At 42.7% G+C, this 22515-nt stretch overlaps 1 protein-coding gene across 23 annotated transcripts in view; it reads left to right on the top strand.

Moving 5' to 3' along the window:
• Positions 1–7400: 7400 nt before the first annotated feature.
• Positions 7401–22515, top strand: part of Tut7 (terminal uridylyl transferase 7) — a 61300-nt gene continuing 46185 nt past the window's right edge. For 12 of the 23 annotated variants that reach the window (XR_013051698.1, XM_076573502.1, XM_076573499.1 and 9 more), the window contains exons 1-7: positions 7531–7661; positions 8757–9307; positions 13990–14171; positions 14439–14555; positions 15165–15342; positions 18316–18404; positions 21760–21811. Coding sequence is in view for 22 of the 23 variants with exons in the window: in XM_076573502.1 (XP_076429617.1) it covers positions 8788–9307; positions 13990–14171; positions 14439–14555; positions 15165–15342; positions 18316–18404; positions 21760–21811 (1138 nt within the window). In the remaining variant the exon portion in view is untranslated. Of the gene's footprint in view, positions 7662–7868; positions 8005–8756; positions 9308–13989; positions 14172–14438; positions 14556–15164; positions 15343–18315; positions 18405–21759; positions 21812–22515 lie in introns of those variants that run through there. The other 11 variants (XM_042278603.2, XM_006981701.4, XM_016000250.3 and 8 more) reach the window with 5 other exon arrangements.

The raw sequence follows: 22515 nt of genomic DNA, 5'->3' as shown, positions 1-22515 counted from the left end.
ACAAAGATCCTCCTGCCTCTGTCTCTGAAGCACTGGGATTAAAGGTGAGTGTTACCACACCCTGTGAAAAATATGGTGGCCAGGTGTGGTGGTGCAGATTAGTAAAAACTGTGTTTGGAAAGATGGGCCATAAGAATTATGAGTTCAAGTTTAGTCTGGGCTACAAGGGAGCCTTGGGGCAAACATCTCCATATCTGAGTGTGGTGGCGTGGGTCTGTTACAGGGGAGGTAAGGCAGGAGTTCTGATGGTTAAAGTCCGAAGCTTAGAAAGACCTTCCGGCTTGTCGTTTGTTTGCTGTAAGTACAGAGGGCTGGGCGGACAACCTGGGTGGAGTGCTTACTTGTCTTCCGTGCTGGAAAACAAAGCAAATGACAAAAGCTGGATCTTCTATGCCTGGTGAAAACTCCAGGCTAGCTGGGGGGCGGAGGGGGGGGAGTGTTTGTAACTGTTTTCAGATTAAAATGCCTAAATTCATTTCTTCTTCTGTTGTTGTTTTGAAGCAGGGTCTCAGTAACTACACCTTGCTGGCCTGGAACCCACAGTTACCCATCTGTAGTGCTAGGATTGGTGTGTGCCACCATAATCTGCCCCTAAAATCATGTAAATTCTGTCGTATATTAGGTCTTTGTGCTCTTACACCTTAACAAAAGAGAGGAAGGAACCAGGGGTGCACAGGCACATGTCTGTAATCCCAGAATTTGCAAGGTAGCAGCAAGGGGGTCAGTAGTTTCAGGTCATCCTTAGCTACACAGCCAGTTTAAAGCCAGTCTGGGCTACAGGAGACCATCTCAAGAAAAATCACCTTCCACAAACAACAAAAACAAAAGGGAGGACACAGTGATGTTTGAGAAAGTGAAGTGGAGAGGCATCTAAGTTGTTCTTTGTGATATGGACATCTTATCACAAAGAAAAACATTTAAAAGGGAACCAAATTCTCAGAGTTTCTATTGCTGTGAAGAGAGATCATGACCACAAAACTCTTATAAAGGAAAAACATTTAATTGGGATGGTTTACATTTTCAAACGTTTAGTCCATTAACATCATGATTCGACATGGTAGTGTGCAGGCAGACATGATGCTGGAGAGGTAGCTGAGAGTCCTACATCTTGACTTGCAGGCAACAGGAAGTGGTCTGAAACACTGGGTGTGGCTTGAGCATATATGAAACCTCAAAGCCTTCCTCCACAGTGACACACTTCCTCCAATGCTGCGGGCCGCAGGAATATCATAAGAACTCAGCTGGTTAGGCAAAGTCACTACCTGGAATCAGGCAATTCCTCCAGAGGAAGCCAAATCCCAAGGAGTTTTTGGTGTTACTTGGCTTGTTATATATCAGCTGTATTCTGTTAGGAAAATCATGTGTGCCTTCATAGATTTCCCAATTGACTTTTCCCGAAGAAAGGCTAACATTGTGGACTGATCACTCTCTGGACATACACATTCCAGGTATTTGGAGAACAGCCTCAGGAAAGGCTTTCTCTGGAATCAGATATCTCCCTTGGCTAATTTCAAGGACTAGCAGTAATAACAGTCCACATGCAAGTCTCCTGATTTAAGGTAAATTCCACAAGGAGACACCACCTAGGTCAGGTGGACATTAAGTAATAGCTTTACACAATTCAGATCAGACCCTCCCTTCTTATAGTCTTACCAACTTTATAGACCACTAACTCCTTACCTAACCACTTCTAGGAATATTTAGATAACCTTCTGTGCTGACAGCTATGCTCAGCCAGAACTCCAGTTCAAGCCTCCCTGTAATTATCATCATTGGCAGCATCCGGCCAGGTCCATCCCCAGATGGAGGAAAGTACTTTATCAGAGATACCTCTGTACTCTCTAAGAACAGACTTAAGCATCCGGGCTACCTGTTTAAGAAGGCCTGGCGGATGTGCCAATTAAGCCTTACTTCCTCTTTTCCCAAACCTTACCACCAGTTCCAGATCTCCCTTTAACTATCACCAGAGGCATCTAGCTGTACACAGGTTGCCTAGCGACTGAGCACACTTTCCCCCACCCTGCAGAAAAAACACCAGATAGCTTGGACAGATAGGAGCTATAGGAAAAAAGAAGACAGTTTTATTTTCTCCATTGACCTAGCAACTTATAGATTCTTAACACTTTCTACCAACCACGTTTAAGATTATAGTTGAGCACATAAGAGCCCTCTTCTTAGATATTACCTGAATTTAGCCTTTAGTTAATTCATTTCCCCATTGGTCACTTCCCTTTGGGGTTGCAAGTGATAATTAACAGTTATCGCCTCCCTGTGTGATTCTTATCACCCCTCCATTTGACCCTGGAAGCCTGGTTTTACACTGCTAAGGGAATACTGTTTGTAAGTGTATATATACCAGGACTCCCAGGGCACGAGAGGACAGAGAAGAGAAAAGAGAATGGAAGAACTAGATGGGTAAGAACTTGAGAGGAACAAACTGAGATGGGGAAGAAGTAGATTGAAGGGCTACAAGAGAGTACTAGAGGAACAGATGGAAGAGGAGGAAGAGCCAGATGGGGAAGACCAAGATGAGGTAGAATGAGAAGAGGAGAGAGGAGATGGGAGAGGAGATGATATGGGAAGGAACAAGATGGATGAGAACCTAGAAGGTGCAGAACTAGATGAAGGAATTAAGATAGAACCTAGAGGGGATCACAGACAAGTGTAGAGAGAAACCAGGCTAAAGACCTAAATATGAGAGTAGAGTATAAGCTTGTAACTGACACAGAATAATAAAGTATATGGACTAAGGAGTTTCGTGTACATAGATTCACTTCTTCTCATCAAAGATTAATTATCAGCTGGTTGTAGATTCTTCCCGGACCCTGGGAGGGGACTATTGAGGGGCTGGACCCCCATCAGTCCTTGATACTCCAACAAGACCATACCGACTGCAACAATGCCACACCTCCTAATAGTGCCGCTCCCTATGAGCTTACAGGGCCAATTACATTCAAACTACCATACAAATGTTCATGAGAACCACTGACCAGAAACTGACTTGTTCCATAATTCCATTTGTCCCTCAAATCTTCCCAGTGAGTGCCATGACCCAGCTAATATCCTAGGTCCTAGAGGGTGTATTTATAAACAAAATAGGCAAGTCACTGACATTTAAAATGTATATTCTATTTGAAAAAAGATGACAGCAAATAATTTTAATGACTAAGTGAAGAATCAGATAAGCATACAAAGTGCTACAAGAGAGAAACATAGTAAGGAGGGAAACAAGGAAAGCGGCAGAGAAGGGCAGAGTGCAGCTAACTTCCTTCCCTACAGAAGACACATTGTAATATGAAGAGCAGTGCCACTGTTCTCAGAACAATTCTGGAATCATCTACTGTACTCTTACACCTAACACACTATGAGTTTAATCCCAAACCCCAAGCTCAGCACTCAGGCAGCTTGAGGCAGGTGGATTGCTGGGAGCTTGAGGCCTGACTAGGCCACATAGTGAGTCCCAGGCCAGCCAGAGCTATAGTGAGACTCTTGGGAGTGTAGCTAGGAGATGAGAGAGAGAGAGAGAGAGAGAGAGAGAGAGAGAGAGAGAGAGAGAGAGAGAGAGAGAGAGATTCAGAGGGGGCTGCAATGAAACATGACCTTTGAGCAGAAATAAAAAGGCCAAGAGGATGTGAACTAGATACCCAAAGGAAGACTGAGATAGGACAGAAAGATGGGACATGAGAAGGAAACATCTTACTTGTTGGTTTAAAGTCAATAACTTTAATACAACTAACAAAAATGTTTTTGTGAATACCAGTGAACTACTTAAGGTAAAAATGAGTGTGACTAACTACTTAAGGTAAAAATGTGTGTGACTTTTGAGTTTAACATTTTCCCTTCCTTATACAAACCTATATTCTTCTTCAAAGTTCACAAACAAAGTTATAAACCACATTTACAATCAAACCATTTTCTTTTTAACTTCTTTTTCTTTTTGAGATGGGATCTTGCTATATAGCCTAGATAGCCTGATACTTGCTATGTAGACCAGACAGTCCTTGAACTTGTGGTCCTCCTCCTGTCTCAAATGCTGGAATTACAGCTGTGAGCGTGTGTGTGTGTGTGTGTGTGTGTGTGTGTGTGTGTGTGTGTGTCCCAGAATGTCCTCAAACTCACAGAATTCTCCTGCCTCAGCTTCCTGAGTGCTGACAATATATGTATGCACCATAAAACCTGGCTTGAAATGTCTCAATCTCAATATGAACTACTTGTATTAAAAATCATTTTGACCTTTTTTACTTGTTTTCATCTTATCAACCTGTAAAGAAAAGACCAGAAAACAAAGGCCAAATACACGTCATGTTTTATCTTCGTGAGAGTAGTAAATGTGTATCTGAAGGTAAATGGAGCTGTGTGGACGTTTTAAGAACCTGTGTTTATTCTTAGAAGCAACAAGAACTTAACACAAGCCTCTCTGAAAGCTACTGACTGGGGCAAGTCAGCCAAGCCAGCCTAGTGACTGACAGTCTCACACCAGATTCCAGGCTGGAGATGTGGTAAGAAGTCACTGGACTCTGGACACGTTTACCTTTCTTTTGTTTTCTTTTCCTAGGTGTACTTAAAGAAGAGTGAACACAATTAGCTAACAAAGTGGACAAAAAGCCTTGAGAGAAAGAGAAAAAAAACCCTAGCTGATAAAACTATAAAGATAACCACTGTTCTTCTGATGCCATGGACCCACAGAACAAAGGACATGGAGTTTGTTACAGATGTATCACAGTAAACAACTTCCTCTCTCTAGAGAAGATACAATGTAATATGAAGAGCAGTGTCACTATTCTTAGAACAATTCTGGAATAATCTACTGTCTCCTGCCCCCACATTTCTGCTCAGGGTTACTGAACAATGCCACAAACATTCCAAGAAATTCAGTCTTCCTCCCAAGGACTTCCAAAGAAAATCCAAACAAAACATTTCAACTACATTAGAATTACCATGACCAATATAAATCTCCAATATATTCTGACGGTTTTATTTTGCTGTCAGTAATTTTTGATTAGTACTAGATCATCAATATGGGTTTTTTTTTTTTTTGAGTACTGTAAAGGAATCAAAAGCATTCTTCTAACTGAGCAGTATCCTCAAATGAATGATGTTTTTAAGAATTTGTTTCTTTTTATTATGTATATGCATGTGAGTGCAGTTGCCCTAGGTGGCTAGAGGCACTGAAGATGGAGTTACAGGCGACTGTGAGCCACCCAACATGGGTGATTGGAGTTGAACTTGAGTCCTCTGCAAGAGTAGCCATACTCTTAACCACTGAGTCACTTCTCCGGTCCCTGAAGATGAGTCTTTCCTTTTTTTTTTTTTTTTTAAGATTTTTTTTTGTGTGTGTGTGTACATGCATGTCTTGCTCATATGTATGTCTATACACACGTGTGTCTGGTGCCCATGGAAGTCAGAAGAGGGTCTTGGAGCCCCTGGAACTGGAGTTATGGACAGTAGTGAACTGCCATGTGGGTGTTGGGAATTGAACCTGGATCTCTGCAAGAGTAACACATTCTCTTAACCATTGAGCCATCTCTCCAGCACTCAGGATCTTTTTGTTGTTGTTGTTGTTGTTTGTTTGTTTGTTTTTTTGCAGCTGAGGACTGAACCCAGGGCCTTGTGCTTGCTAGGCAATCGCTCTACCACTGAGCTAAATCCCCAACCCAGCAGCACTCAGGATCTTAAAAGCAACTATTTAGAATAGGAAATGACCTTGGAAAACACATTGAAGATATGCAAATAAAAGTATTTTAAATCTTTAAAACAGTGTAGCTGTGTCCTTCCTCTAGGATTCTAGGAATGGAGGCTGGCTTACATAAACCAGGACTTTGGTACAGAGATTACTCACCTGGGTGTGGTGACGCTGCTGTGGCCCATAATAAATATAATGATGTATCACCAACTCTCTTTGGACTCTATGAAATGTCACTGTCTGCCTGCCAAACAGATTATTAGTTTGGCTCCCATAAATTTTCAGAACCAAAACATCTACATAAGAGACTATCACAAATTTTTAAGAGTGCGTTTCAAGTCACACACAGCTACATAAAAACTACCAGCTGGTAAAGGTTTGGATTTCAGTCAGGTTCTCCTAAAGGGCTAAGCTTCGCCATCTCAAAAACTGGGAATGATCATGTTTCCCCTAGAGCTGTTTCTAATGTACTTTCCTCATTGTTAAAAGATGTGTGTGTGTGTGTGTGTGTGTGTGTGTGTGTGTGTGTGTGTGGGCGTGCAAGTGTTGATGGAGCCCAATAGAGTGTCAGATCCCCTAGGAATGGAGTTATAAATGGTTATGAGCAATCCACTGCTGGTGATGGTAAGTGAACTTTGATCCTCCGTAAAAGTAGCAAATGCTCTTACTCAATCCCTCAGCCCCTTCATTCCTTAAATGTATCTACAGAGGGATACATTACATTGCTTGGTGGTCACATTCACTCTGAGTGCTAGGAATGCTCAATTTATGTTAGTAGAACAACTACTGACATTGTAGGACCCTGGAGATGGCTCACTAAGAGCCACAGATAATTTCCAAGACCCATAAGGTGGAAGGAGAAGACCAGCTCTGACAAGTTGTTTGTAGAACGCCTACCACTGTGTGGTAGCTGTGTCCTTTCTGCCTTTTAACAGTCTATTGTATTCCTTTCTCCCTAAATTATTAGGATTGAGTTTTAATATTTATTTACAAAGTTTCCAAAATAGTGTCTTGGAATAGCCAAGGCTGTATATGTTCCTCATTTTAAGGCGGGCCACATAACTAATGGATTTAAATTTGTATGTGGTTGGCATAGAAATAAAAACTGCCTTGCTTTCCCAGCACTTCCTATTTATTAGTTGCTTGATGTTTTTGAGGCATTTAGAACACTTCAGATAATAACGAATGCCCAGTTAGAGAACAAATTTACCAATACATGTATTCCTCAAAATACGACCTTTTTTTGAGACAGGGTTTCACTGTGTAGTCCTGGCTGTCCTGGAGCTCACTCTGTAGACCAGGCTGGCCTCGAACTCAGAGATTCTCCTGCCTCTGCCTCCTAGGTGCTGGCATTAAAGGGATGCGCCACCACGCCCTGCCAAAATTTGACTTTTCATAAAGTCAAACTGTATCACATGCAGCCTAAAGGGGAGAAAGCGTTCCCCTTGGGCATGAGAGTTGGGTTAGGGAGAGGCTTCGGTCGCTAGACTTCCTTCAAGGTCGGCAATGAAGCCCTCACTGAAACCTGGAGTCACTTGGAATTATAAAAAGGCAGCAACAGTTTGGCTCAGTTTCCCCGGAAACCACAGGAGGGCCTCCGGTAGTCCGAAAGTGCTCGGCATCAGAACCCACAAGAAGCCAGCAACCGAGAGCCTCGGACCTCACGCGCCGCGCGCGCCCGCCGCTGGGCGGAACCTGGGCGGCGCGCGCTTCCGGTGCGCGCTTCCGGCCAGCGGCGGAGCGCGGGGCGGGGGCACCGCCGGCTTCCAATCGCGCACAATGAGACGGCGCTGAGCGCCGGAAGTGGGGCCGAAGGAAAACACGGAGAGGAGCCGGGCCCGGACAGGAAGCGGCGGGGGACCGCAGCGGCGCTGGTGAGTGCTCCGGGGCGCCGTCTCGTCGCGTCCCTCCCGGACTCGCCTCCGGGCTGGGCCCTTGGGTTCCCCCGGCCCCGAGGAGCTTACTGCCCGGCCCCGAGGTACGTTGGCGCCGTCCTTCTCGGGCCGCCTCGGCCCGGCTGCGCGCCCGGAGCCCTCGGGTTCGAGTCCGTGTCTTCACTTTGTGTCGGGGCTCCGGCCCTGGCCGGGGAGACCCCGGAACCCTGTCAATGGCCGAGTGCTTCCTGCTTCCTAGTCCCCGCGGCGGCTTCAGAGCCAGTAGCGCGGTGCCGCTGCCTCCATCGCCTGGGGACTCCGCTTGTGGAAACTGAGGCACACAGGGGTGGGGCAGCCGAATGGGGAAGGAAAAGGAGTGGCATTCTGCGGAGGATTGTGGTTGGTGTCGAAACCGGACTTGTCTGGGGCTGGGGACTAAGAAATCGGGTAAGTCAGCTGGCGTTATCCCTTGGTCGCAAGCTCGGCCCCTTAGAGTGAGTGTGGTACCTTGCTGGCAAGTGTTGCCCCTTCGTCCAGCGGTCGCGCCGGGTCTGAAGTGAAAAGTAAAGCAAAGAGAGGGGTTGATTTAAATGAAATCTGTTCACATAGTTTCAGCTGCTTTGACACTTGAAAGTAATTGCCAACTTTTTTTTTTAATAGACTTGGGAGAGTTTTGTAACAGTGTTGACTTAGGATGTTTACTTTGAAGAGAGGTGTTTTTGTTACATAGAAGCTAAGTTGCTACATTAGTTTTTGAGGTTATAGAAGCACCTTCCTATTTAGTCAGAATATTAAATGACTAGGTTTTGTTTTTGTTTGTTTGTTTTTAATGAAAGATGTAGGGCTAAGCCTACTAACTTCTGGAATTCACTAATTATTAGCAATGTAATTGCAGTTTTATTTTTATTTTATTTTATTTCCTTGGTTTTTCGAGACAGCGTTTCTCTGTGTAGCTTTGCGCCTTTTCTGGAACTCACTCTGTAGCCCAGGCTGGCCTCGAACTCACGGAGATCTGTTTGGCTCTGCCTCCCGAGTGCTGGGATTAAAGGCATGCGCCGGCACCACCGCCACCACCACCCGGCTAGCAGTTTTATTTTTTTAAGTGGGGAAAATAAGTCTTCAGGGCATCAGTGTGTTACTTTGAGTATTTGGTATGATGGCATTTTATAGTTTGTTTCTCCTGAAATGCTTTCTTCCAGGTACAAAGTAAGAAAATTAAAGTTCAAGACCATGGGAGATACAGCAAAACCTTACTTTATGAAGCGCACTAAAGACCGTGGAATTACTGATGATGATGATTTCAGAAGGGGTCATCCCCAACAAGATTATTTAATAATGGATGATTATGCTAAAGGCCATAGCAATAAAATGGAAAAAGGCCTTCCAAAAAAAAAGATAGCACCCGGGAACTATGGGAATGCCCCCAGGAAAGGACCATATGCTGTTTCCAGCAATCCCTATGCATTTAAAAACCCAATTTACAGTCAGCCTGCTTGGATGAATGACAACCACAAAGATCAAAATAAGAGATGGCTACCTGATGAACTTACTAGTAATGCAGATAGCTGGAGAGAGTTCAAGCCTGGACCTAGGATTCCTACCATCAGCCGGTCAAGGAAAGAATCCTTTCAAGAAAGTGAAGATTGCTACCGGTGGCCAGAGGGGAGAGGCTGCAGAGCAGTTAGACGGCTGTTTCAGAAGGACCTCACCAGCCTGGAAGCCATGTCAGAAATGGAAGCAGGAAGTCCAGGTATGTTTCAAGTCTCTAGATTACATGTCTGTATTTTTTTTTCCATCCAAATAAGTTTTGGTATTTTCAGTAATGAGCTATTTAATGTGATTATGTTAGGGTTTATAATGCTATAATTGGGTGACTTCAACATATTTCAGACATTGGGCTACAGAATAGGGTACTGTCCCACAAAAAAAGTAAGGCTCGTTTTTACATTAGTAAACACTTTACAGAAGAGGGTCATATACCCTTGGAGGTCATACTGTAATTTACGAGTAATGTGTATGTATTTTCACGTTCATAATTTTAATTTTAAAGTGTGTTCAGAATGTACATGACAATTTAAAACTAAAAATATTTAATGCAAACACAGGGTGTAGGCTGCATATATTCCAAAGAGAGGGAGGGAGAGAGGAACTTTGGGGGAAAAGGAGACGCTGAGTTGCTGTTTAACCAAGTTCACACAGTACTAAACTTCATTTCTCAGTGACTTCACATGCTTTATAGTAACTATACAAAGTGGTTGTGTGTTTTTCTAAAAGGTGCAAGTAGCTGTTCTATAGCAATTATTCCTCAAAACAAGAAAGTTAATTGATGTATTTACTGAAGTGAAATAAAAGTCGTGCATTGGATGCAAAAGTGTAAAAACTGTTTATAGTATGAAATTGGATTTAAAAATTGCCTCTTTTTTTTTTTTTTTTTTTTTTTTTTAAGAAAGTGTCTTAATGTGTAGTGCTGACTGGCCTGGAACTTGCTGTTTAGACCAGACTGACCTCACAGCCATCCTCCTGCTTCTTCTTCCTGGACTAGGGTTTAAAGAACCATAAAAAGAACCATTGCAGTACTAATCTGTGAGCTGAACAGACTAGAAAGGCTGTTGTGTAGGATGCCAGAGTGGCGTGGAGCCACAGTCCTGCAGATTGGCTAGCTGCAGTTTGGAGAGGTTAAAATTGTCCAGACTTGTTCATGCAGTGCTGGATGGAAAAGTGGGACTCAAATGAAACAGAAATCGGGGTTCATTCTGTCACTGTGACCATTACCTCAGGCTTGTAGGACCTGGGATCCTGATGAGGAAATTGAGTATGTATTGGTGGTTTCTGGGCTTTTGACTTTTTTGTTTTGTTTTTTTGTCTTTTGTTTTTTTTTTTTAATAAGTTTTGTGCATACCTTACGTATGTCTATATTATAGCATCCATGTAGGTGTGGATACTAAATTACATTTGTCGTATGGAAATTAAAAAATTCAGGTATGTGTGTGTTACCTGCTTGCAATCTCAGAACTAGGGAGAATAAGGTGGGAGGATGGAGAATTTGAGGCCAGCCTGGACTACATGGCAAGACCTTGGGGAGGGGATGATCTTTGAAAATCATTTTTAGGTCAGGTGTGGTGGCCCACCCATATAATCATAACATTTGGGAGGTGGAGGCTGGAAGATCAGGAGTTGAAGATGAACCTTGGCTCCCTGAGTGAGTTCCAGGCCAGTCTAGGTTTCAAGAACAAAATAAAATAAACACATGAAAAAAAGAAGGAGGAAAAGGGACTGTTAAGAGTCTCATACTCTACTGACTGAGCTGAGTGGGCCATCTTAAAAAGAACTTTTAAGATGGAGAGTTAAGCCAGGCTGAGTGCCACACACTGATACTCCCAGTACAAGAGGAAGAGGCTAGCAGATCTGTGAATTCGAGGTCAGCCTAGTCTACTTAGTGATTTCCAGGCCAGCCAGGGCTACTTTAGACCCTGTCCAAAATTACTACTGCTACTAGTGATGATTTATTTATAGATCAATGTTTTGTAGCTAGAAATATTAAAGGGACTGATTGCAGACTCAAACCCTCTTACAAGTGCTTTTGCTCAGGAATAACTAGGGAGGTGCCTCAGCAGGTGTGAACGGGAGTACCTTGTCCCTGTATTTGCAGAAGCTCATTTAAGTATGTATGTATGAAGTACAGACATGAGTTTCAAGTTGCCAAGTGAAGAAATTGATAATTTCCCTTGAAGATCTTCATAAAGGAAACATAAAGGTTTTGTGTAAGATTACATATACTAGTGAGGAGTTTAATTTGATGTGTAAATTTGCAGTCGGTGGAAATGAACCGAAGAAAAATCATTAAAGGGACTAAAATGTCTTAAAAAATTTTTTTTTTTCTTTTTGAAACAGGGTCTCCTGTGTAGCTCTGGTGAGCCTGAAACTCTATGTAGTAGATAAGGCCACCCTCAGACTCAGAGAGATCCACCTTCCTCTGCCCTCCTTGTTCTGGTATTAAAGGGATGCACCACCACAGCCTGCAATAAGGATCAATCAAACTATGAGAAGATATGATAAAACTTATATTAAAGCTGATTTTTAAAACTTTAAGTACTGATTTTTTTTTTCTCAATTCTACATTGTTGTCCCTCCCTTAGCCCTCAAATGTCTTAACTGGCAATGTAAAGCATTTGGGACAATGTCATTAATAGGCTGACTGGAAACATCCATTCAAATATCCATTCAAATTCCTCTGTGACTGGAGTGATGTACCATATGCAAATAAGATGTGAGGGACTAGGAAAGCTCACAGACACCTGGGGTTGTGACAGGCCAGGGAGCCTGAAGTCTTCCTGTCAGTGGCTATAGAGCCGCCTTGGGGCTGTTTTGCTGTCCAAGAGCTGCTCCGGGGAGCTTTTCTCACAGTTGGTACCTGCAGGCCTAGATAGCCTGTCAGTTTGTAGGGATTTCTCTTCACTTTGCTTTCTGCCTTATTTTAAATTGCAGTTTAGATCTTTATTTTACCTTGGCCCTGTGTCTTTAGGCAAGTCAGTTAGTTCTCTGAGACTGCTTTTGTTACTATCGGCACAATGGGGCTAATCTCAGCATTGATGTAGGGATTACTATAGGGATCGGAGGAGGCAGGGCACATAAAAGCACTTGCTTTCCTTAGGTTGTGGGATGAGATAGTGATGCATGCTGTTGACATCACCCAGCACTTGGTTCAGCTCTCCCTTGCCAAAAGGAGTAAGTCATGGTCTTGGCCCTCTAGCCTCAGTGTCCCAGTGTTGTAGCAAGAATGCACTACTGATCACAGCTGCAGCTGATAATTAATATTTGATGGATTGTTTTCCCCAGGCTGAGGATCAGTCTTAGTGCCAGTGTGCATGTTGAGCAAGTGTTCTGCTACCTAGCTAAGTTTCCAATCTGGCAATGGCATTCTTTATTTTTTTGTAAGAATTTATTTATTTATTTATTATTTTTATGTGTATGTGTGTGCACACCTGGATGAGTGTCTGTGCAACATCCATATATAGGAGCCCGTGGTACCAGGCCAGAGAGGGCATCGGGTCCCCTGGAACTAGAGTTACAGATGATTGTGAGTCTTCTTAATTGCTGAGCCATGTCCAAATCCAACAGTGGTATTCTTTAAAATCAGAAGTCCTGTATTTCCTTTTCTACCCAGAATTCTTTTCTGCAATTAGCCAATGCATTGCAATTGCTATACTGGTAATGAGTGCCTCTAGAAGCTGGAGAGAGACGGCTTTATGCAAGATCTTTTCTAAGCACTAATTTATGGAAAGCCAGTGAAAACAATTCCATCAGAATTTTTAAAAAGATTTATTTTATTATTTTAATTTATGTAGGTGTGTGCATGTGTGGATGCCTGCAGAGGCTACCTGGGTGCCAGGAACAGAACCCAGGTCCTTGGTAAGAGCTCATTCCACTGAGCCGTCTCTCCAGCCCCACATTCGGAAGTTTAGCTTGAGAATAAATATCATTTTAGCCCCATGTTATGATTAGCATTCATTGTCTTTCAGAACCTGATAGGAGTCCCAAGGCTGCTGACCATAGTTTTTCAAGTTCAGTCCCACAATTCTTATATGCTTCACAGGTTGACGAGTAGTTAGCTTGAATTTATTTATTCACTAAGGATTACAGAACTAACAAAGAATTCATAACACATTTATTTAGGCTAAACTTTGATTTTTAACTGCCAATTGTTTTTTCTGGTATGGCATGTGCTCATTCTGTCGGTGGTATGTTTAAAAAACAAAAGCAAAAGTGAAGTGGGAACTGTGTGTTCTCACTAAGTAAAACTTTGGCTTGAATTTTTTCTTAATAATGAAGGAACTCCACAATTATGATTAAAGGCTAAATTTGTAGCTAAATGACTTTATTTGAATCACATAAGAAAATGATCAATTTCTGAGTTCTCCAGGTGCATGCAATATTGTCCATTCTTCCCTACTGGGATTCTTCACTTTAAAAAAATCAAAACAAATATGAATACTTTTTACTAAAACACCAGGTACATTTACAATTTGGTTGGAAATACTATGTATGTATATATCAAGTGTATTAGAATTACAGTTATATCTGCCTTCAGCGGGAGGCTTTTACTGTTGCATAAGTGTGCTCAGCAGCCTAGTGTGGGAGGAGATAAAATCAAATTGTACAGAAAACAATCCTTTTTCATTGCCGTGGTGTATGTGGATGGGGGAGCATGGAGAGCCGCCTCCCCTGTGGTTTAGTGTTCAGACATCACTTGTCCTATCACTGAAATAGTTCATAGGCGCTCGGGATAGGCACGGGGTCCAGCGCTTGCCCATGTGTGTGAGGACCTGGGTTCAATCCCTGGTGCTGTGTGTAAGTAAGTGAATTCGAAGGAAGGAAGTTCTTACACTCGAAGTGATGGTATTTAACACTGTCAATATTGTCCCCTAACTTAAGAAACCAAGAAACAGCGGTCCAGACCTCGGAAGCCACGAAGGACTAGAAATGAGGAAAGTGAGCAGGATGGAGAGTTGGAAGGTCCTGTGATCGATGAGTCTGCACTTTCAACAAAGGAACTTCTGGGCTTGCATCAGGCTGAGGAACGACTCAAGAGAGACTGCATTGACAGGCTAAAAAGGGTACCATCTTTATGCATATGTTTGCTAGAGCATGTCTGTGTTTTCCTTTACACTGTGTTAGTGATGCAGCATTTGCCTCAGTGGATTAGGCTTTCCACTTCTTTATCCTTGTGTAAGTCTGTGTGTTGAGGGATATTCAGTGTGATTTAAGAAAATCAAGACAAAACTGTCCATTTTGAAAGTGATGGGGGAAACCATCATTCTGGCTAATTTTGTTTCTCTAAATGTTTGGAGATATATCTTTCTGTCAATCTTTTCAAACTGTAGCGACCACGAAGTTGCCCTACAGCCAAGTACACCTGCAAGCTGTGTGATGCTCTGATTGACTCCATCCCATTTGCTCATAAGCACATCAAGGAGAAGAGGCACAAGAAGAACCTCAAGGTGAGTCTCTGCAGCTGCTGTCTCTGTGGCCTTCCTAAACCCTGTAGATACTGGAATCAAACCACTTGCTGAATTTAGTTTCGCCAGAGTACTTCTCCACTAGTTAGATGTGTTTGCTGGGTAGCCCTGTGAATATCCTCAAATACAGGGTCAGGATATAGGAAGCCACTGGGGAACCTAGGTGTTCTTCTGTAAGTAAGGTGCATAATGTCTGTTGTATTCTTGCCTGCTCTTTTTTTTTTTTTTCAAGATTTATTTATTTTATTATATATACAGTGTTCTGCCTGCATGTATCCCTTCAGGTCAGAAGAGGGAGCCGGATCTCATTACAAATGGTTGTGAGCCACCACGTGGTTGCTGGGAATTGAACTCAGGACCTCTGGAAGATTAGTCAGTGCTCTTAACCTCTGAGCCATCTCTCCAGCCCCTTGCCTGCTCTTTATTATCCATATTAAGTACACAGAGTGTGTGTTTGATAGGAAGAAGACATGTCTGAGATAAGGAAGGCTGTGAAGAGTCCAGAACATTCTGTAGGGTACTGTCATGGTGAAAAGTGAAAGGTAACTGCTGCCTATGAGTCCTTTGTAATCTTGCTGTTGATCTTACAAGGAAAAGCAGGAGGAAGAGCTGCTCACCACGCTGCCCCCGCCAGCGCCCTCCCAGATCAGTGCAGTTGGCAGCGCCATTGACAAAGTGGTGCAGGAGTTTGGTTTGCACAGTGAAAACTTGGATCAGAGACTAGAAATTAAGCATGTCATGGAAAGTGTGTTCCAGCACAAACTACCAGGTATTTCCTAGATTTGTTTTCCTATTTATCATCTAAGGATACCTCATGGTTAAGTCACTTTCACCTAATAAGAATTCACTTATGGCCGGGCACAGGACTGCTGCCTGTAATACCAGCTTATGGAGGCTGAGGCCTAGGGTCCCAAGCTTGAGGCCAGCCTGGGCTACATAGCAGACCCTGTCTCAAGAAACAAGACATCATGAGGACTTTTTTGCTACATCGCAAAGCGCCTATTTTTAGTGCCCTGGTGGTGGTGGTTTTTTGGTGTGTGGGTGTGGGTGGCGGCGGGGGCTGGGTGGGTGGGAGGCTGGGGGCGTGTTGGGGAGCATTCATTGCGTTCATTTTGTTTCGTTTCCCTTCTTCCAGTGTGCTAGGCTGGTCTGAAATTTGCTAAATGTAGTCCAGGGTAACCTTGAACTCATGAATCCCCTCCCATAGTTTCTTGTATGCTGAAATTATAGGCATGTACCACCACATCTAGCTCGTGTGTGTGTGTGTGTGTGTGTGTGTGTGTGTGTGTGTGTGTGTGTGTGTGTGAGAGAGAGAGAGAGAGAGAGAGAGAGAGAGAGAGAGAGAGAGAGAGAGAGACTTTTCCCAAGGTAACAAAAAACTTATATGCACTGTCATACATCTCTTCATTATACATTTTAATGTGTGACTAATTTTAATATAGTTGAATATGCCCTTTATTGAGACACTGAGGTTTCGATGGATGTTTGGTTACTTTTTTGTCTGAATTAACGTAGGTTTTTTTGTTTGTTTTGCAGTACTGAAAGCAACCCAGAGCCTTTTGCAAATCTTAGACATGTGCTTGATATTGGCTGAATCACATCCCCAACTCTATTTTTATTATGTAGCCTTATTTATTAGACTATTATTTATAGCACTAGAGATTAAATCTAGGACCTTGTATATACTAGGTAATTGTTCTATACTGAGCCCTAGTCCAGTTAAACAAAGAGAGGTATCCTGAAGTAATTTTTAGGTTATCTGTGTCAAAATAAAATTCTATTTAAGTGTACCTAAAAGAATTGTGTAGAAACTGAGTTTTGGAGCCCCGTACATATTATGTGCTATTGTTTTGTTTACCCTTGCAATGATTTTTCAAGTTGCGTCTGTCTTTTGCCTCTTTCTAATTTTAGATCCATCAAGTTGTGGGGATAACTTTGTAGGGGCATGCTGTCTGCTAACATTTAAGACTCATCCCACACACACTTGGCTGGGCCTCTGTAGGCAATGACTGAAGTAGCTTAATCAGCTTTTGAGTCTTTCCTGTGGCAGAATTGCCAATGAACAGCAGACAACCCCTTGTAAAAGCCCCACAAGGCCCCAGCACTTGGGAGGCTGATGGATGAGGATCATGAGTTCAAGGCTACCTGGGGCTACCTAGTGGGATGTAGAGGGGGTCAAGGGAGGGAGACGGAGTTGGAGTCATTGCTTAGTTACCTTTCATTACAGCTCCAAACTACTCAGACAGAAAAGTCATGCACATGGTGTTCTGTGACAAGCAACCAAAATAAAAGCACTTCCTCTTTTGTCTTTCCCTCGAGACAAAGTCTCACTGTGTAGCCCTGTTTGGATTGAAACTCACTCTGTAGCCAAGGCTGGCCTCAAACTCACAGAGATCTGCCTGCTCCTTCCTTCCAAGTGCTGGGACTAAAGGCGTGTGCCACCCCACCTGGCAGCACTGTCTCTCTAAGCGAGGTGTGGGTGCAGATGTGTGTGTCACTTGTGCACATTTAGAGCATTCAATTTCAGTGCTTACTTCCATTGTGCCAAAAAGACCTTCACCATCAAGGGGAGTTTTTTCTTAAAAAAACAAAACAAAAAAAGAAAAAACAAAAACAACGAAATGATTTAAATGACTTCTTGGGTTTTAAGAGTTTTCTATAACAAAGTATATTTTACAAGCAAAATTTACTAAAGTTACAAGTGACTAAGAGACACCTTTATAAGGAATGAATATATTCTGTCCTCTTTCCTCAACCTTTCAAATGTGAGGATTTGAGTGTGAGCTTCACCAATCCATCTTGTCATATTTTAAATTATTCTGTAATACTTTCACAAATGATTTTCAGAACTGGTTGTGTTATGTTAAAGGCTTTTTGTTCATGCTGTGGTGATTACTATTAAAAAGTAACTTTAGGGCTGGCGAGATGGCTCAGAGGTTAAGAGCACTGACTGTTCTTCCAGAGGTCCTGAGTTCAATTCCCAGCAACCACATGGTGGCTCACAACCATCTGTAATGAGATCTGGTGCCCTCTTCTGGCCTGCAGGGACACATGCAGGCAGAACATTGTATGCATAATAAATAAATAAATTAAAAAAAAAAAGTAACTTTAGAGCCTCATACAGTGGCAATTCTAACACCTAGGAGGAGGTGGAGGCAGGGACATGTAGCTGAGTTATCCTCAGCTACATAGGTAGTTAGATGCCAGCAGGGCTACTTGAGTCCTTGCCTCAAAGTCCTGTCCCCTCACAAAAATGGCAGTGTTAGCTGGGTGCAGTAGACGAGCCTATAGTTCTAGCGTTGGGGAAGATGAGGCAAAATGATTGACCCAGGATCAAGGCAAATCTAATCAAGTTAGAGCTATGTATGCATTCTGATATTAGAAAGAAATACTTGCAATAGCTCATGAGTATACTGTAGGATTTAACAACAGGTGTTCTTTTCAACATTCAACATCAGAATTTTAAAAATCATTACAGAGTTTTCTGCACAAGATGTGAGCATGATAGCAAGATTCCTGTAGGAGTCTTTAAATGCTTCAAAGCTTCATGGCAGGGTGGCTGAAGTCCAGTGAAAAGCTGAGCAAATGGCTTTGCAGTCCTCCTTTGTGAGTGTCTGGTCTCTCTGGTCTTGCTTCTGTGCACAGCTTTGATTGATAGTTTTGTGTTTTAAGTAGCAGTGTTTGGTTAAAGCTTTTGAGAGATTTTACGATTTGTGACTCCCATGTGCTTACTTATTTCTAGACTGTTCTCTTAGGCTGTATGGATCTTCCTGTAGCAGACTCGGCTTCAGAGACTCAGATGTGAACATTGATGTTCAGTTTCCAGCAATCGTAAGTACAAAATGATGTGCTGGACTTTGCAGTCACAAAGAATTCTTTTGTTTAGCTTTTAAGAAAAGTTTATATTTACATGCTTGTGTGAACTCATGTACCCTTCCTAGTGTGTGTGTGTGTGTGTGTGTGTGTGTGTGTGTGTGTGTGTGTGTGTATGCCAGGTGCGTGTAGATGCCCATGGGGGCCAGAGAGGGCATCAGCTCCTCTGGAGCTTGTGAGCCACCTGATATGGGTGCTGGGATCTGAGCTCTGGTCCTCCAGAAGAACAAGTGCTCTTAACTCCTGAGCCCCTGTCTTTATTTAAGCTTATTTTATTGATGAGTACGTGGGCACATTTGTGTGTATTTTCAGTTGGCTGGGCAGACCTGCATGGTCTTAGAATATCAAGCCAGTTGATAATTTGGCTCCATATCAGAAGCACATAGATCTTAGTGTCCTTATCTTTTCTGTTCCTCTCAAAATGTACACAGCAGCCACTTTCTTAATGGAGTGATGGGGACTCTCAGAGACATCAGGGGCAAGGCTTTTAGATTTGAGAATTCTCAGGATTTGATCGCTGACCCGCAAACATAATTATGAGTCCCTCAGGATCACGTGGATTGTGAGGAAAACAGGCCTTCCTTAAGCCAGTTTGTCACAGCTCCTTTGTGAGGACTTCAGCTTTGTCTCGTATCAGCCTGCTGTGCTTCACACTGGCACAGGCTTTTCCAGGGAGTGTGCTTGAGACTTGAGGCTATCTGATGGCAAAAAGCAGAAACTCTTCTAAATATGACCTGGATGTAAATATATGTTGAGACTTAAAGTGTAGCTGTGACAGTTCTCCCTGAGAATTTTCGTTTTTATGTCTTCTACTGTTTTTAGCTTCAGAACTTTATTTTTTTTTACTTTACAAATTTTCATGCTTATTTTGCTATAGATCTTTCCCACTTACTTGTAACGCTGGTTTTATAGGCGTATGGATCTTGCGAGGGTGTATATATGTCTTCAGAAAGTTTAAATTCTCTTCATAAAGCCAACCTTACTATGACAGGAAGGCAGACGTTCAAATAGTGTGTATTTGTAAATGTTCGTGCTCTGGAAACCTAATTAACTCCCAAATTCTCATTTTATATATTACTATTAATAATAAAACAATAACAATAATAAAAACTAGTGATGGACCAGAGAGATGGCTCAGTGATAAAGGTGCTTGCCCACAAGCCTGATGACTTGAGCTCAATCTCTGGTGCCACAAACTGTCCTGTGGCCAATGTATGCCCCACACAAAGGCATCAGGAATACATGGAATTTAAACAGTAATTAGACTTGTGAAAAGAACCACACCTTACCTCATGATGGAGCACACCTGTAATCCCAGTGCTAGAGAGTTGGAGACAGAAAGATCAGGACTTCAAGGCTAGCCTCAGACAAAGCAAGCTTAAGGCAAGCATAAAGTGAGGAACCCCTCCTCCCAACACACACACACACACACACACACACACACACACACACACACACCAGCTATACAACCCTACATTTTGGTGAAATATGACTCCCAAAGACATGGATAAGTCAGAACTTTAAAGCCAGAAGAAACTTAGATTATCCATTTATGCACTCTGGTTCCCAATGGCTTTTTTACAGTTGGTCTATGCTTAGTTTAGTTGTTTGTTAAAAATACAGATTCTGAGGCCAGGCATGGTGGCACATGCCTTTGGTCCTAGAGGCAGGTGGGTCTCTGTGAGTTTGAGGCCAGCCCGGTCTACATAGTGAAGTTCCAGGTCAGCCAGGGTTACTTAGTAAGGCCCTGTCTTTAAAACAACAACTAGATTCTGAGTTGGACTCCTTGGTGGTCTTCCTCATAGCCTCTCATTCCTTGCTGTGCTGCGATTCTGTAGATTCTGTAGCTACCTGATTAGTTAACCCATAGATTTTACTGCTTTTTTAAAAACTTATTTTAGTGCGTGCGTGCGTGCGTGCGTGCGTGCGTGCGTGCGTGCGTGCCTGTCTGTCTGTCTGTCTGTCTTCATGTGGGTATATGCACGTGAGTGTAGGAATACCTTCAGAGGCCAGAGGTATTAGATTCTCCCCAGGAACTGGAGTTACAAGTGGTTGTGAGCTGCCCAATGTGAGCACTAGGAACTGAACTCAGGTCCTCTGGAAGAGAAGTGTGTGCTCTTAACCACTGAGCCATCTCCAACTCCAATGTTAATATTGTTTTAAGTTTCAAATTCTAGTAAGTAATTTACCAGAGTAAATCCATAGTGGTTATTTTGATCTGGTATCATTAATGTAGTAAGTTTTCACTAAGCCCCTGTTGTATGTAGGCACTGTGCTAGTTTGTAAAGGACAAGATAGACCTGGCTCTCTGGTGGCACTTGTAGCTAGTCAGGAGGTAAGCTGTTTCCTCGGTTATTTACTATAGTAACAGCTATGCAGAGAAGCAAGGCTGAGTGACAAGCTCTGAGAACAGACTTAGCTTCCTCAAAGAGGGTGCATTTCCACAGAGCTGTGCTTAAGATATAGAGACCTGGGTCAATTGTACAGGAGGAGCTTGAAGGCTGTGCAGTAACATTTGACTTTGACCTAATAACAGTATGGTTTCAGCAAAAATTTAAGGACCCTTGAATTGGGAGGGTGGCTCACACCTGTAGTCCCAGCATTTTCGAGGCAGTGGTAGGATTACTGTGAGTTTGAGGCCAGCCTGAGCTATAGAACAAAACCCTGTCTCAAAAAACAGAAAGGGCTAGAGTGGTGGCTCAGCAGTTCAGTGTTGATGTTGCTTTTCCAGAGGACCTGTGTTTGGCTCCTAGCTCGCACATGCTTATTTTACAACTGCCTGTACCTCCTGTACTGAGGATTTGACACCCTCTTCTGGTCTCTTCAGGGATACACACACACACACACACACACACACACACACACACACACACACACACACACACACACATAAATGTGTAAATAAAACACCTGAAACCAAGGACATAAGAAAAAGATTTAAGGATCCATTGGAGAATTTGAAAGGGCTTTGGTCCAGTGTGGAGCAGAGACTGGAGAAAGGCTTGTAACCGTGCAGCTGTGTGCTGCAGCAGTGTTTCAGAGCCAGGGGACATTGTTGCAGTAAAACACCTTCCAGCCACCATCACTACCTCAAGAGCGAGTTTGTACGCACTTCAGCAAATCCTTTACCCACACACAAGCCTCCTCATGGGCTCTTTGCTGGCCTTACACACAGGCTAATGACTACTTTCTTCACCTGTAGCAATGTGCATTTCTTATTTGGAAAGCAATTTGGGGAGCTTCAGACTGTATTATACCAGAAAAACAAAAGTGCTGAGGGATTATTTCATGTATTCATTCATTTATTTCCTAGATGTCTCAGCCAGATGTCCTCTTACTTGTTCAAGAATGTTTAAAGAACAGTGGTAAGGCCAAATTCTTCCACATTTTGCTTCTGATTTTGTCTTCTGTCTATAAATTTGAATATATCTTACTACAAAACTGCAAGTAGGAAGTTCACTTGTAAAAATTACTTATATTAAGGGTAAAATCCAAAGCAAAAATAAAAGTCAATGCCTTTGAACTATTAACTAGAGTCCAGCGAGCACTCTGAAGGACCACCAGTGAGACAGCTGTTAGTCTGACAACATTTAGGATTAATGAACCCTAGATGAGTTAAAAATGCAAAATATATGATATTTACTCTTGGGAGTAAGCTCATAGCGATCTGCTTTATTTCGTGGTTGAAGTCAGCATTACAAATGGCAAATAGGTGTGGCCCCACCCTGATTAATGAACTCAGAGACCACTGTTCCCAAATGGGCTCCTCAGTTGTCTTGTCCAAGCCAATGTCCCCCTTGGGGCTTATGGCTTTTCTCAGTAGCTAGGCCTCATCAGATGATGCTTTCCCTTGAGTTAGGTGTTCTTATTCTTTCTGTTTTTAGAAACATTTAAACATTTCATCTTGTTTCAGTCAGTACATAGTTTGACACTGTCTATTGTTAGTAGCTTTACATCACTTTGTCCTTAGTCTCCTGTGCACATTTCTAATTATGTTGTCCACAGAGCGTTTAAGTGCTGCTTCAACACTGCAGTCTTTCTGATCAAACACTAGCTTTGGAAGATTAGG

Source organism: Peromyscus maniculatus, chromosome 5, assembly GCF_049852395.1.
Source record: "Peromyscus maniculatus bairdii isolate BWxNUB_F1_BW_parent chromosome 5, HU_Pman_BW_mat_3.1, whole genome shotgun sequence".
NCBI classification, from domain to species: domain Eukaryota; kingdom Metazoa; phylum Chordata; class Mammalia; order Rodentia; family Cricetidae; genus Peromyscus; species Peromyscus maniculatus.
This window is presented reverse-complemented; position numbering and strand designations above follow the sequence as displayed.